This window comes from Saccoglossus kowalevskii, chromosome 19 (assembly GCF_978046115.1).
Source record: "Saccoglossus kowalevskii chromosome 19, keSacKowa6.1, whole genome shotgun sequence".
NCBI classification, from domain to species: domain Eukaryota; kingdom Metazoa; phylum Hemichordata; class Enteropneusta; family Harrimaniidae; genus Saccoglossus; species Saccoglossus kowalevskii.
In genome coordinates this window covers 16,410,019-16,430,341 of record NC_140659.1, presented here as the reverse complement: position 1 = coordinate 16,430,341, position 20,323 = coordinate 16,410,019, and the positions used below count along the sequence as shown (strand labels likewise).

Here is a 20,323-nt window from a genome sequence, read left to right as displayed (position 1 = left end):
TGGGATTACTCCTGAAGTATGTGGTTTATAGTTTGATACAGCAAAATAATAGATGGACCCTCATGGTGTGTCCTTGAGTATGTGGTTTATAGTTTGATACAGCAGAGTAATAGATGAACCCTTGTGGTGTGTCCTTGAGTATTTGGTTTATAGCTTGATAGAGTAGAGTAATAGATGAACCCTCATGGTGTGTCCTTGAGTATGTGGTTTATAGCTTGATAGAGCAGAGTAATAGATGAACCCTCATGGTGTGTCGTTGAGTATGTGGTTTATTGTTTGATAGAGCAGTGTAATAGATGGACCCTCATAGTGTGTCCTTAAATATACATGTATGGTTTATAGTTTGACACAACAGAGTTATAGTTGGACCTTCATGGTGTGTTCTTGGTGAGAAACCTGGGATTACTCCTGAAGTATGTGGTTTATAGTTTGATAGAGCTGAATAATAGATGGACCCTCATGGTGTGTCCTTGGGTATGTGGTTTATAGTTTGATACAGCAGAGTAATAGATGAACCCTCATGGTGTGTCGTTGAGTATGTGGTTTATTGTTTGATAGAGCAGTGTAATAGATGGACCCTCATGGTGTGTCGTTGAGTATGTGGTTTATTGTTTGATAGAGCAGTGTAATAGATGGACCCTCATAGTGTGTCCTTAAATATATGGTTTATAGTTTGACACAACAGAGTTATAGTTGGATCCTCATGGTGTGTACTTGGGTATATGGTTTATAGCTTGACACAATAGAGTTATAGTTGGATCCTCATGGTGTGTTCTTGGGTATATGGTTTATAGCTTGACACAACAGAGTTATAGTTGGACTTTCATGGTGTGTCCTTGATGAGAAACCTTGGATTACTCCTGAAGTATGTGGTTTATAGTTTGATAGAGCAGAATAATAGATGGACCCTCATGGTGTGTCCTTGGATATGTGGTTTATAGTTTGACACAATAGAGTTATAGTTTGATCCTCATGGTGTGTTCTTTGTGAGACAGCTGGGATTACTCCTGGAGTATGTGGTTTATAGTTTGGTACAGCAGAGTAATAGATGAACCCTTATGGTGAGTCCTTGAGTATGTGGTTTATAGTTTGATACAGCAGAGTAATAGATGAACCCTTATGGTGTGTCATTGAGTATGTGGTTTATTGTTTGATACAGCAGAGTAATATATGAACCCTTATGGTGAGTCCTTGAGTATGTGGTTTATAGTTTGATACAGCAGAGTAATAGATGAACCCTTATGGTGTGTCCTTGAGTATGTGGTTTATAGTTTGATACAGCAGAGTAATATATGAACCCTTATGGTGAGTCCTTGAGTATGTGGTTTATAGTTTGATACAGCAGAGTAATAGATGAACCCTTATGGTGTGTCCTTGAGTATGTGGTTTATAGTTTGATACAGCAGAGTAATAGATGAACCCTTATGGTGTGTCCTTGAGTATGTGGTTTATAGTTTGGTACAGCAGAGTAATAGATGGACCATCATAGTGTGTCCTTGAGTATGTGGTTTTTAGTTTGATACAACAGAGTAATAGATGGACCCTCATGGTGTGTCGTTGAGTATGTGGTTTATTGTTTGATACAGCAGAGTAATAGATGGACCCTCATGGTGTGTCCTTGAGTATGTGGTTTTTAGTTTGATACTGTAGAGTAATAGATGGACCCTCATGGTGTGTCCTTGAGTATGTGGTTTTTAGTTTGATACAGTAGAGTAATAGATGGACCCTCATGGTGTGTCGTTGAGTATGTGGTTTATTGTTTGATACAGCAGAGTAATAGATGGACCCTCATGGTGTGTCCTTGAGTATGTGGTTTTTAGTTTGATACTGTAGAGTAATAGATGGACCCTCATGGTATGTCCTTGAGTATGTGGTTTTTAGTTTGATACAGTAGAGTAATAGATGGACCCTTATGGTGTGTCCTTGAGTATGTGGTTTATTGTTTGATACAGCAGAGTAATAGATGAACCTTTGTGGTGTGTCCTTGAGTATGTGGTTTATAGTTTGATACAGCAGAGTAATAGATGAACCCTCATGGTGTGTCCTTGAGTATGTGGTTTATTGTTTGATACAGCAGAGTAATAGATGGACCCTCATGGTGTGTCGTTGAGTATGTGGTTTATTGTTTGATACAGCAGAGTAATAGATGGACCCTCATGGTGTGTCCTTGAGTATGTGGTTTTTAGTTTGATACTGTAGAGTAATAGATGGACCCTCATGGTGTGTCCTTGAGTATGTGGTTTTTAGTTTGATACAGTAGAGTAATATATGGACCCTCATGGTGTGTCCTTGAGTATGTGGTTTATAGCTTGATACAGCAGTCTGAGAGTAATAGATGGACCCTCGTGGTGTTGTGTTCTTAGTGCCACACCTGGGATTACTCCTGGGGTACACTTTACACCAATTGAATATGAGTTTGCATTTGCTACAAGTCTAGATGAAAAATTAAGTAGGCTTATTTTTGTTCAAAATGTGACAAATGTTTGGTGTTCAAAGGATAAACTGAAACAATGAGCATTTTTATTTTTGCTTCTGCCAACAATTTATTGACGCACACCTCAAAATAACATAACTAAAATATGGTAATGACATTAATTAATTAATAATAATGATAATAATCATAAACCAAATAATGAAATACAATTACGACAATGAAGCACCAATTAATTGCTTTTCAATGTAGCATCCCATGCATTGAATAAAAAACTACAGTAACTATGTTGACATGTGCATTAAAATCAAGAAACATATGACATAATAAATGACAAATGATGTAGCCAATCAAATTCAATCTAACCTATCTGTAACAGACATGCTTGGTGATTGGCTGTAACAGATATGCTTGGTGATTGGCTGCATCAGAGAACATTTATATGATATACAATTTCGAATAAAAAAACAAAAACATTATACAATTGGTATCTGCAATAAGCTTTAAAATATTTAACTATATTTTTGACTAAATATAAATATGATAAAATACCAAAGTTATAGAACTGAAATTACCGGTACTCAAAAAAAAATCTTAGAATGATGGTTTCTATAGTAACCAGAAACTCTCCAGGAGTAATGGTTTGGGTGGGAAATGACAAACTACAAGAATTACACAATATTGCAAAGGAGTAAGAAGAACTCGGTTAAAATTGTAAAACTTGCATATTTGTTCATATGTAAAAACTTAATGCATGCAATTATAGGCTGAGAGAGTGATTTGTTGATTTTGAGAATTAAAATCTGACCAAAAGTACTAATTACCTGTTGATACACAGCAGGTGGGAAGTGCTCATGACTGGAATTGATCATCACAAGATTTCCTTTCTAGAATAGTCAGCTTTGATTTGTTTTTGAATAATAATTATCTAGGCTAGGTTCCAGTATTATGCCTACTTTAAACAAATATTCAATAAACGTATCAAATTTTATATCAATAATTCTAACAAATATCAAATTGATTTTTGAAATCTTGATCATAGCAGCTAAGATATCAAATATAGTTGTTCAGAAAGTGTCCAATCAGATCAAGCATAATCAAAGAATCGCAAAGTTTGTATTTTTCAAACAATGCTGAGATACATGATAATAGTATGCAATAACAATCACTGGACTACGATGATTTAAATTTTTTGACTTATATAAAGTTAATTTTCAAATGTCAAAATATCCGATAAAACATTTGATCTATTTGCATCTCTGGATGTACAGCTCTACATCAATATTTTTACATAAGAAAGCTACAGTAATAATATATTTGTAAAAGTGTAGCAAAAGAAGAAAAAAAAATAAAAATGCGTCCTAAAAATAAACCAATAGGTAAGAAAGCATGTAATATGAATGACATATGTTTTAGTTTTAGTCTTTAAAAAAAAAATTATAAGTTAGAGTTTTTTTGCTGAAAGTTGGCCTGTCAGCTAGTGTAAAGTCAGTTATATTTTTTTTTACATTTTATCCCATACATTTTACATCATCTATGTGCAACTATGTTCACATAAATTATTACTTTTTATGTGAAAGAAACATTATACACAGAGGTATTTCTACATTGTTACATTCAACATTTTATGTGCTGCAATGTTCCTATAAAACATTATGCTAATTTAAATATGTGCAACAATGTTTCTATGAAGCATTTGTTTGTGTTGTGAATCATGCAACATTTTATGTGCAACAATGTTTCTATACTACATATTTCTTTGTGAATTAGGCAACATTGTATATGTGTGCAACAATGTTGTAACATTGTATTTACACTCATCCATGTGCAACATGTTCAGTTTATTTTTATGTTTATGTATGGGATAAGACAACTACGTACTAAAGAAGATATTAACATTATTAACAAAAACATCCCTGCTTTTGGTCATAGATACCAAAACATCAAGCAAATCTTTTATACATAGCAAAAAGTATCTACAAATGAAGCTAATCCGCTTAAACCTTTTTTTCACATGCAAATTAATGTAACAATGAATGTACATTTCCAAAAAGAATAGATAATAAATGCAAATTTCATTGAATCAATAATTGAAATTTTCCGATAATAAAAATATGATGCATTTCATGCAAAAAAGGTCATAGATTGTTAAGAAAATCATTAAACAATTAATCTAGCTAATAATTTATTTATTGTATAGGCACTGGCAGTATATATGCTAGGTGAATGCTGGTGTAGCTATTTTATTGCTACTTTGTACATTCCTGCTTTAATTGACCAATCACAACATGCTTTTCACATCAGTTGACCAATCACATCATGCTTCTCACATCAGATGGCAAATAGGCACCATGATTGTAATTTCTGTAAGAAATTCAAAAGAATAAGTGAAACTGATGTACATAGATGCAAGAGTGTTTTAAAAGAAAAGGGAGAGAGTCCAAGAAAGCATAAAAAAAAGCCATCAGAGATGGAAGATCCTCCGGAATTTTTACTACAAGTATTTTGGTTGAACACCAATATCTGCAATTATAGATATAGATTTTAATGAGGTCACATGACCATATATGGTCATTAAATATGTAGATTAGATCTTGTGCACAATGTCTACAATAAAGCACTAGTTGAACACCTATATCAGCAATTATAGTGATCCAGATATGATAGTTATGCATTTTAATGAGGTCACATGACCATATATGGTCATTAAATATGTAGATTAGATCTTGTGCACAATGTCTACAATAAAGCACTAGTTGAACACCTATATCAGCAATTATAGTGATCCAGATATGATAGTTATACATTTTAATGAGGTTACATGACCATATATGGTCATTAAATATGTAGATTAGATCTTGTGCACAATGTCTACAATAAAGCACTAGTTGAACACCTATATCAGCAATTATAGTGATCCAGATATGATAGTTATGCATTTTAATGAGGTTACATGACCATATATGGTCATTAAATATGTTTATCAGATCTGGTGCACAATGTCTTCAATATTACATTGTGGGAATGACTATATATGCAGACGTCGGCGATGGTAAACACAATATCCCCAGCCAACAATATATGATGGGGATAACTGCATGCACAGAGTTATTTTTAAAATCACACCATTATGGACATGGTTGTAACGAATATAATCTACACATACCATTCTGCTATGGATGAAATTTAATGACTAACTTACACATTTTTTCCACATAATTTCCAGGAAACGTTCCAAAGTGTCCAGTCCTTGTGGATGTCCCAACGAACCAACCATCATCACATTTTTCCATGACAACCACAACATCACCTTCTATTAATTCCAATTCGTCTTCATTTTGTGGTGCATATGGATAGATTGCACGAAAACTGAGAAGCAAATAAAAACACAGTATAAGATACGAATACAGTTAAACTGTTGCTGTGCAATGCTTGTTTGATTATGATGTAAACAAACAATGAATTTTATTATGTTGCATGGGACCCATATCAAACACAACATGGCATGATAATTGTGAAGCTTTAAGAAGCGACTCATAGTAGCCATCATGAATGCCCTTAAACCTTTGAATGCCACATTTGTCACCACCATTCAAAAAATTTAAACACCATTTTTCATGATTTTTCTAAAATTTTGAAAATTATTGCCATGTGCAAAATGTTGTGCCATAATTCAGCCAGGAAAAATTATGATGCATAGAGGGCTAAGGTGTCAAATTCCAAAATTGTGGATAGCGAAAATGTGGCATGTGACAAATGTTGAGAATATTTAAACATTTAAACAAACAATGGGTTTACATACATTGTAAAAGTCACATAGAATCCATATCGAACACAACATGGCACAGTGACTGACCGTTTTAAGGAATATAACGATACTACTTACTGTTCTTGTACGGGTGGCGTAGGTGGGGGTGGTGGCATGTCTCGCTGTTGGTAATACTGATGCGATACCGAAGGGGAAGACTGTACTGGCTGACTACGTTGCTGCTGGTATATTTGTTCCTGTGGATTTAATTGCAAAGAATAGTTAGAATAGGCACAGAATGTTCTCTTGACGGAAACCAAGTTGGTATTTTAATCTTATGTCGCTTAAAGCAGTACAGTCAAGGCGCAGCACATGTCTGAACTTCAGCAAACATACAATGTATTTTACACATGTTGTATACGTCCCTATGAGTCCCATATCAAACATAACGCTGTGTGATGACTGTAGCGCTTTAAACTCCAGTGCGAAGTACCACGAAAGGAAATAAACATTCGATGTGAAGCTAATTCAAACTATTCATTGAATTGTGCTGTGACTGTGCTGTTACACAACAAAGACAAATTGAGTCACATTTAATCTGTACTTATTTAGCTCTACACTTCAAATTGATTAGATTTTCAAAAAAAATTTGCAAATGTAAGTAAGCATATGATATACACAGTTGTAAATTACTGGTACTCTAACCTTAGGTTTCTGTTTAACAGGACTGTGCTGCTGTTTTTGTCGCTGTTGGGGTTGACTTGATGGGCTTTTCTGTGCCGGTGAGACTAAAAGAAAAATAAATAAATGAATACGTATTATATAAACTATAAATCTTTTCATCACAAATCCAAAAAATAGTCCCATTTATAGTCTGCACTTTTCTTCAGAAGATTAGGACAAAAATAGCAAAATTTTTGAGTAAAAACTGAAAATCGACTAAAATTTTGTCTATTGGCTCCAAAATTAGGGTTCATTTCCAAAAATATTGAAGAATATAAAGAAAAAAGTACAGACAAATTTGGCAGAGAAAGTTTGGTGGTAAATAGGTTATAAAAGCAAAGCAGTGTGAATAAATTTTATGTTAACAAACAATGTGTAATTTTGAAAGCATGTCATGTTGCATGAGATTTGTAACAAATACAATATAGTGGATGAACCTGGCAATTCATAATATTGACAACTACTACCAAAGCCAAGAACAAAATTCACACTTAAAGGCCCAGGTATACTATAAATACGCTCTTAAACAATAGGGATTATTTCCTTGCTTGTCACACTGTAGTAAACAGCTCCAGCCAAGCTCCGGTAAAAACGCGTTTTCTCTAACTTACAGGTCGATTATGTCGTGCCAAAGTAGATATATGTTACTATGAATATCACAGCAGTGACTGTGTGTAGTATTTATTACAATAAATAGTGTACAAGTTGAGATTTTGGCGGATAAAAGTAAAAAACAGGAACTGGGGAAAGGGACGCGCTACTAATCTTGAATAATTAACTGCTGTCAATCAAAGTCACGTTATGTTGGACTGCTGAAACAGGATGTGTCATAGGCTACGTAAGTGATTAACAACACTCATTAGCATAGTCACACCTCCAATTTACACTTGCCCGGGGCAAGTGAATTGGGCCTTTAAGGATGTAGTAGAGGTTTTTTTCTTTGAAAATATCAAATTTACTTTTTTTCCATATTCTCTTATACGAATATATGAAGCATGCATTTAACTAGAAAAAAACAATTGTAGAGATGGTTTAGGAGGGTAATACATTTTGAATAAATCTGAGATACAGTGTGTTTTATATTTTTTGTGATTTTTCACGCTTAAGTAAACATCGGTATTTGGGGTTAGTATAGAGAGTTGAACCCGACTCCCAGCTGCTCCACGATGTTGATTTTTGGCATAGGTATTCTCTGATAGCTGCTAATGAAATCTGGCAAAAATAGTTTGTCTACCACTTTGACTTTAGAAAATATGACACAACTCTCCCCTATGTGAACTCTGAAACAGGGTACCATATTTCAAAACAACGTTGACGATGGTTTTTAAAAAGTGTTATGAGGTAAAAATCTAGGTCACGCGACAGTAGACGAACTGGGAAATTAAATTCAAACCTTTTATAGTATCTCTGAATTCCGCGAACATCATTTTTTTGGCCTTATTTCGGTTTCTTCGAAAATAACACCTCTCTATTTGCACAGTGATCACGTGATTACACGGTACCATTTTTTTGTAGGAATATTTATTTTTTATTATTTGAAAAATAAGCTTTCTAAAAATATATAACTTGATGGGATTCAAAGAATATGAAGCTTCAGAAATGTGCTATGCAATTGCAATAGCAATAACCTCTACTACATCCTTAAATACTTTATCAAAAAACCTTGTAGTTCGTATTGACATGAACAATAGGAAATACAAAAAAATAATTTTATTATTTTTGTTGATTACTAAAAATTAGCTGAATTTCATCACTTAAATACTTTATCAAACAACCTTGTAGTTTGTATTGACATGAACAATAGGAAATACAAAAAAATAATTTTATTATTTTTGTTGATTACTAAAAATTAGCTGAATTTCATCAAGGTCAAATAAAAATATTTCATTGATACTTTAAAACCATACGAGTAAACTGATTATAGAAATATTGAGGAAAACTAAAATGTTGACAGCACATACAGTGTACTTATTATTATGTGATGGAGAAAGTAAGTTTTTCTATCTCTTTCTTTCCAACTTGTTGCAACAAAGGGGGTCAAGGGAGACAGCGATACTCAACCCCCCCAAACCAATGCTGGTGTGTCCCTAAGTTCAGTAACCTACAAACATTAATAAGCATACAAAGACCCTGGATAATTTTACCAGTCGGTGAGGTCAAATGTTAAATCTGGTATAAACAAAACTACATGTTATAAATATTATAAATCGGGCAGTCAAAATTCCTGTCAAAGACTTATTTGCATTTGTTTCAATCGTAATTTCACTTGTTAAAATGTACGTTCAACCTTATTTAATAGGAGAAACTACATCACAAGCATTGAATGTGTTTCAGATTATTGACATATGAACTCTTTCTTCTGTATATATATTGGACAATTTAAAGTAAAGTAAAATCTGTATTATAAGCTGCATTCCTAATAGAAGTTGCACCCATTATTTTTGAACAATTGAGAACCAAAAATTCATCATTTCTCATATGTGTAGATACTCTAATTAAGCCGCATCCCTGTGTTGTGTTGTACCATTTTAGTAGAAGCCGCAGCTTCTAATACAGATTTTACAGTACTATGACAGAAATAAAATCTGTCACTGAAAACACATCACGTTTTTATTGGCATTATGAGCTACATGTCTCATGAGACATCTCCTAAACTATTACTACAAGCTAGATAAAGGTATATACTATATAACAATAAATGTTTGTTGTATTTCTTATAATTTGATGTCACAAGTCTACGTAGACAGTGTAAGACAGATGTCAGTCATGTAGTGGTTGTGATATCATGACTGATACATGTGTTAAATTCTCAACATACTTCACTGATTTCATAGGTCTCTAATTCTAAGAGAAGTCAGTCAGTGATTTGATACACCAGTATTATAACTACATAAACTGTCTTGATTACAAAAGATGGCAGACACTGTCCTATTAAAGTTTTTGTTTTTTAAGCTAAACTCCCTAGCTGTTATGACGTTATTCCTGCAATTTAATGCAGAAACAGTTTCTGATGTAGAGATGAAAAACAACCACACACATTCAATGATTTAATTTTAAATCCTATTCATTCAAATATTTTTGTTTAGGATTTCATAATTGTTTGGCAATCTGCCACAAGAGACAGAAATAGGTAAAATGAAATTGTATATCAAGTTATTTGGATCACCCAACATGTTCAAATAATGGGGATTGTATTTTTAGTTGTTTTGATCAGAGTATATGTTGCATGTGACCCATGACATGTGACATGACCCATAGCGAAGATGTCGCAGCATGATAACTGTGACACTGGTTGGTTTAAGAGAGGATAAAATGCCACACACTTACATTGTGTATAACTGTATAATAATCTCTGCGTTAATGATCTACATTGTTTATAATAGTATTTTGTTAGATTTGTAGGATTGTACGCCGTCTTGGTTGCGCTAACAAAGATGATTGTGATATTGTTTGAGAGCCATCATATGTAAATGTTGGCATTTGAAGCTGTAAAATCACATGTTTTTGCATTTATGAGAAAATCCATTTTGTATATAATTTTAATAATGATATTGATACATTAAATACAGGACCAATAGGAGAATGTCAATTTTTTCAACAGGCTAAAAAACATGATAATTGAGGACTTTAAAAACACACTTCTTTGTACAAGGAATATCAACGCTATACAAATTCTCAGTACTTTTGAAGTCAATTTCCTTCGTTGACTGGTGTAAAACACTGTAGGCAAATAATTTTGACACGAAATTAGGTAGACCTACCAGGTTCTTTAGTAACTTCAATGTACGATACAGGAAATATACCTCGTCTATTTCCTAGTCTACCTTCTGCCCAGTTATTATCAACCCTTCGTATCAAAGTTATTTGGTCACCCTACGCAGCAAGAGACAGATAATTAATAACACTCATTAAAATATTAAAGAAAAATAAAATGTAATAAGATTAAACAAAAATGCAATAGTAACACCCAAGGTGTGTAGTACAGGCAAGTGAAAATTAAACGATGCAACTTATAATTCAGTCAGTAAAGTTCATTGGTGTGTTTAGGAATGTGGATGATGGGTAATAATTACAGTGCTGCCTGGTTTATGCAATAAGTCAATTGTATGTCTGATGTAAGAATAACAGCTTGCGCTCTTACCTTTTTAAATGACAATTCCATGTTGGTTTCTCCACTGAAATTGTATTTGGCTCTAGCCTTGCCTTCTGTGGACACGTCTACTTGAGGTTGCTGTATGGGTGACTTCACTGGTTCCGGTGACATAATCTATCAATGTAATGAGGATAACAGAGATTAATGTTGGTGGATCTTACACTCCTGTGATTAATAAATGAAAGTCAATCTGGGATTGAGTACCAATAATGAAATTATAGATCAATTTGAGCGCTGAGTGAAATTTACTAAATGTTACTTTGGGAGGCTGACAATCATGTTTACAATAGTTTTGGAAAGCTTGGTCAATATTAATGAAACTCTGATTGGTGGTTGCTACAAAAGCTGCCATCTTAAAAAAAACAAGTCATTGAAAATGACTCAGTCCCCTTTAAGTTTTCTTTGTGCTCGTCATATTAAAGCGAAGGGGTTGACGCGAGCGTGAAACTTGAGTTCTAAGTGGCGTATACAACAGATTGTTTATTTACATCAAAACACGTGTTTCGTGTCATAGTAATATGACCAAAATAAAAACAGCCATTATTCAGCCATCTTTGATCTGATTATGAAACACACTGATATGTATGATGTATGTGCCAAATACGAATGAAAATGGTACATAAATTGTGGAAATATAGTAGTAAGGCCAAAAAGTCAGATGGCTGTCAATCGGCCATCCTTTGAAACAAATTGCAATGGACATGCATCCTAACATGTATAAAGTACCGCATAAAAAAACAATAACAAGATGCCTGCCAGTCGACCATCTTTGATCCAATTGCGAAATAAATCGTCATGGACATGTATCCTAACATGTGTAATCTATGTACCAAGTTTGAATGACAAAGCATGTCCAAAATACAACATTTTCAAAAAACAAGATGGCTGCCAGTCGGCCATTTTGAATCGAATCGCTAAACCACTGCATGTGCATATGTCCCACATAAAGTACTAGGCACATGCATAGAATGAACGGAATCGGTCCAAGGGATTCTGAGATATGACTCCGGACGGACGCACGGACACACGGACGGACGGAGACCGAATTATGGAGCTGTCATTATAATCTCTGCAGAGAAAACTTTGGTTCTTTATGTGCCCTAACAGTTTATAAAGAAGAAATAGATATCACTATGATGATATTAATAAAGAAGATGCCTATTTTTTAAATGCATGAATAACAGGAAGAGCACAATATTGTCCCAATTGCAAAGAACCTACTGTTCAAAATCAATTATTTAGTCAATAATGAAGAACGTAACTAAGCAGATGCGTTAAAAAGTAATCATGTTTTTCGTGATGGTGTACATGGAATATCACAGAGAAAATACTAAAGATATAACAGACTCTCACCTCCACATAACTGACAGGGAATATACCAACTCTTCCGTGGTGTTCACCTTCATACCAGTTTTTGTCAATTTGACGAATTAATTTGATCATATCACCTTTCTTGAAAGGTAATTCCCTATTGAGAAGTAAAATAGAGTGAAATTAATTTTGTGTACATTGGTATTAATGATGAAAGGTTAATTACTAAACAAGTAAGTACAATAAAACAATATTCACTTATAAAACCAGGCAATATCTACTTATAAAACCAGGCAATATTCACTTATAAAACCAGGCAATATCTACTTATAAAACCAGGCAATATTCACTTATAAAACCAGGCAATATTCACTTATAAAACCAGGCAATATTCACTTATAAAACCAGGCAATATCTACTTATAAAACCAGGCAATATTCACTTATAAAACCAGGCAATATTCACTTATAAAACCAGATAATATTCACTTATAAAACCAGGCAAAATTCACTTATAAAACCAGGCAATATTCACTTATAAAACCAGGCAATATCTACTTATAAAACCAGGCAATATTCACTTATAAAACCAGGCAATATTCACTTATAAAACCAGGCAATATTCACTTATAAAACCAGGCAATATCTACTTATAAAACTAGGCAATATTCACTTATAAAACCAGGCAATATTCACTTATAAAACCAGGCAATATCTACTTATAAAACCAGGCAATATTCACTTATAAAACCAGGCAATATTCACTTATAAAACCAGGCAATATTCACTTATAAAACCAGGCAATATTCACTTATAAAACCAGGCAATATCTACTTATAAAACTAGGCAATATTCACTTATAAAACCAGGCAATATTCACTTATAAAACCAGGCAATATTCACTTATAAAACCAGGCAATATTCACTTATAAAACCAGGCAATATCTACTTATAAAACCAGGTAATATTCACTTATAAAACCAGGCAATATTCATTTATAAAACCAGGCAATATCTACTTATAAAACCAGATAATATTCACTTATAAAACCAGGCAAAATTCACTTATAAAACCAGGCAAAATTCATTTATAAAACCAGGCAATATTCACTTATAAAACCAGGCAATATCTACTTATAAAATCAAAGAAAGCTTAGAAAGAACTCCCATGTGCTGAGAGTATTGGAGACACATTAAATATAATTTGAAATTACTTAGCTGAAAACTAATTATGCAAATCAGAAAATTAACATGAACAGATTTGATTGTAAAACTAATGAGGTCTGCGCAATGTAACAAAAACTCTATGTACCAAGTTTAATTGAAATGTGATTAGAACCAAAAAAATTATGAATTATTATGCTAATTAGGGAAATAATATGAACAGAGTTTTACCCCAAACTAATTAGGTTTGTACATTGTCCTAGAGCATCTTTGTACTAAGTTTCATTAAAATGGAAATTAGTACTTTAGATATCAGTGTGAAAGCTTAAAATTGGTTAATTATGCAAATTGGGTAATTAATATGTACAGATTTTAACCCACAATTATCCAGGTCTGTCTATTGTCCTACAGCATTCATGTATAAACATTCATTGATATGTGATGATTAGTACCCGAGATATCAGTGTGAAAGTTGTAAATTGGTTAATTATGCAAATTAGGTGATTAATATGCACAAATATTTACCAAAAACTAATTGGGTCTCTGCATAATTCTAGATTCATTGAAATGTGATGATTAGTACTTTAGATATCAGTAGAAAAGCTGAAAATTAATTATGCAAATTAGGTAATTAATATGCACAATTATTTACCCTGAAACTAATCAGGTCTCTGCATAGTCCTAAAGGATCTATGTACCAAGTTTCATTGAAATGCGATGATTAGTACTTGAGATACACGTGGAAAAGCTGAAAATTAACTAAATATGCAAATTAGGTGATTAATATACACAAATATTTATCCGAAACAATCAATCTCTGCATAGTCCTTGAGTATGTAAGTACCAAGTTTCATTGAAATGTAATGCTCACTACTTATATCAAAAGCTGAAAATTAATTAATTATGCAAATTAGGTAATTATATGTACTGATATTACCATAAAAACTATCAGGTCTGTGCAGTGTCATATGACATCTATGTACCAAGTTTCATTGAAATGTGATGATTAGTACTTGAGATATCAGTGGAAAAACCGAAAATTGACTAATCATTATGCAAATTAGGTAATTAGTATCCACGGATTATTACCAAAAACTAATCATAACCTAGCATTAGTTCAGAGCATGTATGTACAAAGTTTCATCAAAATCCAATGAGTGGTTGTTTAGATATCAGTGGAACAGTCATGGAACCGCTAAAAATTAGCTAATTATCATGCAAATTAGGTAATTAATATGCACAGATTTTTACCAAAAACTAATCAAATCTGTGCATATGTTCAGAGCATCTATGTACCAAGTTTCATCAAAATCCAATGAGTGGTTCTTTAGATATCAGTGGAACAGTCATAGAACAGCTAAAAATTAGCTAATTATCATGCAAATTAGGTAATTAACGAGCATGGATTTTTACCAAAACCTAATCAAATCTGCGCATTGGCCCAGAGCATCTATGCACCAAGTTTCATCAAAAAACGATGTATGGTTCTTGAGATAGCAGTGGAACAGTCGGACACACATACACACATACACACACATACACACACACACACACACACACACACACATACACACACACACACACACACACACACACATACAGAACTACTAACTGCAGAGACTCCCATTTTGTGCTTCGCACATGGGAGTCAACCAGGTAATATTCACTTATAAAACCAGGCAATATTCACTTATAAAACTAGGCAAAATTCACTTGTAAAACCAGGCAATATCTACTTATAAAACCAGGCAATATTCACTTATAAAACCAGTAAGTATTCCCTTATAAAACAAAGCAATATTTACTCATAAAAACAAGGCAATATTCACTTACTTGGCATTCTGAGGATTAAATGGATATATAGCCTTGGCATTGGCTTTCAACTGAAAATATAAAGTACATTATACCTAAGTAACTCTGCACTCTACACACACTACACAAATTGAAGACAATGAAAAGTGTAAACGTAAACTATATATGAAATGTAACAATTAATTTTTTGCAGCATTTATTCATATTAGCCATCAATATTATGCAATAATCATTCATATAAGGCAAACATTAATGCATAATAGGCATGTAATTATCCATATAAGGCATATATTATTCCATATTTGGGCATTTATGCTTTGGGATAAACAAGAGATGTGAAAACAGGCACAATATTATCACATCTACAATTGTACCTACAGCAGGGTTATACTATGTATAGGGAATGGGGGTGGAAGGTATACACAGACATACAACAACACAATAAAAAACAACTATGTGACATACACAAACACATACCAAACATCTGACACTGTTAGGACATTTATTATGATCACATGCATTGTAATGGTTGTCGATAACTATATCACTATCCAATATACCAAATACCCATGATGCATTGCACTGTGGTATTATTATTAACGATTTTTTTACAAAATGCACACCACGTATGTTGCAGCGCATTGTACAAAAAAAAGTTTAACATTACAATATGTAATGATTATTTAAAAGGTAAGTTTTAAAATTTTGTTTAAAAATGTCAGTACTCCTAACATTACGAATACCAACTGTTTCCCCAATAATGGCATGCAAGCAGAAAAAGCTTGTTGACCATACGATTCATTGAAACTTCTCAACTTCTCTGGTTTAGACTGATCCAGAGTAGGTGTCATAAAAAGTAGCCTTCAATGTTATGTGTCTATGAAAAGAAATGCTATCAATTTATCAACTTCTTAAACAGCGCCCCCTAGCAATTAGTGAGCTCCCCATGTGGTAGTGACATTTTGGGATGATGCAATAAACACATGGTAAAAACTTTGAATTTGGTAAAGTCACAGGCTCACAGTGGATCAGAGGTATAATAAGTCAGAACTTCAAGGTCAGACAGTAAAGGTCAATCACCAGTTACCATGGTCAGAAGGCACAGAAGGTCAGAAAGTACAATGGGTTGGTGTGTACTGAAGATCAGAGGGTACCATAATGTACAAAGGGTACTATTGGTCAGAAGGTACAATGGGTCGGTGTGTAGTGAAGATCAGAAGGTACCATAACTCAAAGGGTACAATGGGTCAGTGTTCTGTTGATCAACGAGTACAATATTGACGTCATGTGTAGGAATTGGAATTGTGTACAGATATATTTAAAAATCGAAGGAGATTACTACACATGGACAGAAGATACTATTGGTCAGAAGGTACAATGGGTCGGTGTGTAGTGAAGATCAGTAGGTACCATAACTCAAAAGATACTATTGGTCAGTAGGTACAATGTGCCAGAGTGCTCCGTAGATCAGTCTACCATAACTAAAAGGGTACTACTGGTCAGAAGGTACAATGGGTCAGAGTGCTCTGTAGATCAGTCAACCATAACACAAAGGGTACTACTGGTCAGAAGGTACAATGGGTCAGAGTGCTCTGTAGATCAGTCAACCATAACTCAAAGGGTACTACTGGTCAGAAGGTACAATGGGTCAGAGTGCTCTGTAGATCAGTCAACCATAACTCAAAGGGTACTACTGGTCAGAAGGTACAATGGGTCAGAGTGCTCTGTAGATCAGTCTACCATAACTCAAAAGGTACTACTGGTCAGAAGGTACAATGGGTCAGAGTGCTCCGTAGATCAGTCTACCATAACACAAAGGGTACTATTGGTCAGAAGGTACAATGGGTCAGAGTGCCCGTAGATCAGTCTACCATAACACAAAGGGTACTACTGGTCAGAAGGTACAATTGGTCAGAGTGCTCTGTAGATCAGTCTACCATAACACAAAGGGTACTACTGGTCAGAAGGTAAAATGGGTCAGAGTGCTCTGTAGATTAGTCTACCATAACTCAAAGGGTACTACTGGTCAGAAGGTACAATGGGTCAGAGTGCTCTGTAGATCAGTCTACCATAACACAAAGGGTACTACTGGTCAGAAGGTACAATGGGTCAGAGTGCTCCGTAGATCAGTCAACCATAACACAAAGGGTACTACTGGTCAGAAGGTACAATGGGTCAGAGTGCTCCGTAGATCAGTCAACCATAACACAAAGGGTACTACAGGTCAGAAGGTACAATGGGTCAGAGTGCTCCGTAGATCAGTCAATCATAACACAAAGGGTACTATTGGTCAGAAGGTACAATGGGTCAGAGTGCTCCGTAGATCAGTCTACCATAACACAAAGGGTACTACTGGTCAGAAGGTACAATGGGTCAGAGTGCTCTGTAGATCAGTCTACCATAACACAAAGGGTACTACTGGTCAGAAGGTACAATGGGTCAGAGTGCTCTGTAGATCAGTCTACCATAACACAAAAGGTACTATTGGTCAGAAGGTACAATGGGTCGGTGTGTAGTGAAGATCAGAAGGTACCATAACTCAAAGGGTACAATGGGTCAGTCTTCTGTTGATCAACGAGTACAATATTGACGTCATGTGTAGGAATTGGAATTGTGTACAGATATATTTAAAAATCGAAGGAGATTACTACACATGGACAGGCAAATCATAACTGGTATTATAAATTATGATACAAATGTCTTTAATAGTTGCTTTTTTTCTACTCAATTCTATATTAGTTATTAGCTGACTGCATTTGACATTCCTTAGAAGCATGGTAAAAAGTTGCAAGCGAAAAAAAAAAACAAGTTGAAAAGAATGAGAATGGCCATGGAATGAAAGTTAATTTATGCGCTGGAATTGCTTGTATACTGAGATGGAGATGACAGGATACCGTGCTTCCTATTCTAGAAGCGCATCATTCATAGAGATGTACGAGGATCAAAATTATCACATGTGCGCTTTTTAATGGAGGCAATACGGTATTCTGAAAGCTACAATGCATCATGGTCCACTAAGAAGTTATAACTCAGTGCTTGCAAGTTCACTGAACTTACTTCTTGTGCTTTTCTCCGGAGTTGGAGTTCTTTTCGTCTTGCAATTTCCGCTGGATCCTCAAACCGCTCATTTGTAATAATGGGTGATTTGAGCGGACTGTAATCGGAATGGCGTCTCCAGTTTTCTTGATCCTTTTCAGCTTCCTTCTTCCGCCTCTTTTCATCCTCAATGATCCTCTACATGCATAGAAACCACCAGAATCCATTACCATGGTGACCCACATCAACACAGGACATCATGGGAAAGGAGGGCAGAGTGGCAATTTTGCAACCAACAACAATGTAGCATGACTCGCAACAATGTAATGGTAAGTTGTACAAAAAGATTCAAGATGAGAAAATACCAACAAAATCTAACAGAAACAGGAACAGAGAGGACAAAACATGCACCTCTAGCACAAGGACATGTAACGACAGCCTTTTTGTGTTTGCCAGGAGTCAGACAAGAATAAAGCGCAATCAGCCTAACAGTACATGAGAGACAGCTACAAAGCGGCACAGTCACATCACACAAAGTTCAGACAAGATACGACCTATGTTAATACAAGGAAGATGATACACTGATTGACCACTTACCTGTTTGTCACGATTTGATGATGGACTGACAGGACCGGCCGGACTTCGGTAATTGTATAAATCGGACGCAGAGTAACGATTAGATGCTGGTGCTAGAAATGTACAATACAATGCTTTTTAAGACTTTTTAATTTCATTTAAGGAAACGATTCACTTTGTGTATCAATGTTGAAAAGCTTCAGAATTTGTGAACAGTTTTTGTGAGAAGAAGAGGAAGAAGGAATAACAGAACAGAAAAACAAAGATTTTCCTTTTTATTATATTAACACCAAAGCAAATACATATAATACCCACAAACATGGCTTACATATTGTTTCCAAATGTTACCACATCTAAAACTTTAAAGGTAATATTAAAAAAAAATCACTTTGAGATGAAACTAATCTTATACTCCGTTCTATAAAATGCACTTGACCCCCACAAGGTCATGGGACCTTAAAAAAACAATATATGTACAGTGATCTAGAAATATAGAGCCATATAGAAAGCACACCAATACAACTTTATACAAGCACAATGGTAAGATTGGCCTCCACAGCTATTAACAATAAAATACCAAACCTAACAATAATATAAACAATTGGATATAAGAAATACATGTGCAAAATCTCAATGTGTGAGATTTACTGTGCCCATCCATAATGAGATTGAATATGATCCTAACTCTGATTGCACTGATAATTCCAGTTTTTATGCTACCAGCAAGGGGTTAAAACCAATGTGGAAAGGATCAGTTAGAGTCAAACTAATTATATGCCTTCATAAATCCAAATAAATGAGACAAAAGGGAAGCTATATATCCCGTAACATAATTGCTTCATCACCATTTGGTGTAATAAATTCTAAAAATGCCAGCACATATCAAAATAACAGACATAGCATAACATGCCTCAGGAGACATCTCAACTTGCCATATTATCGCTTGCTTATTTCTCATGGAAACTCAACAGCAGCAGCAGCAACAACAACAACAACAACAACAACAACAACAACAGCAGCAGCAGCACCACCAACATACAAGCCAGGGAATGATCATGCATCAAAACATGTTATCAAAACAATCCATTAGACGAGTAAACGAAAACAAACACAATATACATGAATCAACATATTGCTGAGAGTATGAACTATTAAACACAGAAATTGGACATAAAAGATGTACTTTTGGGTTCAGATGCCCCTAACATGAGATGTACTATTGTATAGTGATGCCCCTGACACATAAGATGTACTATTGTGTTGTGATGTCCATAACATAAAACCCATACAACACAGCTGTTACCAACATAATGGAAGCAAAAGTATTTAGAGTTCAAAGGTCATGTGATGCTGATTTATCCATATACCTGA

The 20,323-nt window shown here is 34.5% G+C and overlaps 1 protein-coding gene across 7 annotated transcripts in view; it reads right to left on the bottom strand.

Annotated features, from left to right (window-relative positions):
- Positions 1-2,517: 2,517 nt before the first annotated feature.
- The window catches only part of LOC100371246 (uncharacterized), a 146,326-nt gene continuing 128,520 nt past the window's right edge, over positions 2,518-20,323 (bottom strand). For all 7 annotated transcript variants that reach the window (XM_085493946.1, XM_085493947.1, XM_085493948.1 and 4 more), the window contains 10 exons: positions 18,974-19,065; positions 18,398-18,574; positions 15,362-15,411; positions 12,409-12,523; positions 11,044-11,169; positions 10,664-10,775; positions 6,885-6,967; positions 6,318-6,436; positions 5,634-5,800; positions 2,518-4,795 (listed from right to left, as the gene is read on the bottom strand). In XM_085493946.1, the coding sequence (XP_085350072.1) occupies positions 4,794-4,795; positions 5,634-5,800; positions 6,318-6,436; positions 6,885-6,967; positions 10,664-10,775; positions 11,044-11,169; positions 12,409-12,523; positions 15,362-15,411; positions 18,398-18,574; positions 18,974-19,065 (1,043 nt within the window). In that variant the 3' untranslated portion in view covers positions 2,518-4,793. The remainder of the gene's footprint in view (positions 4,796-5,633; positions 5,801-6,317; positions 6,437-6,884; positions 6,968-10,663; positions 10,776-11,043; positions 11,170-12,408; positions 12,524-15,361; positions 15,412-18,397; positions 18,575-18,973; positions 19,066-20,323) is intronic.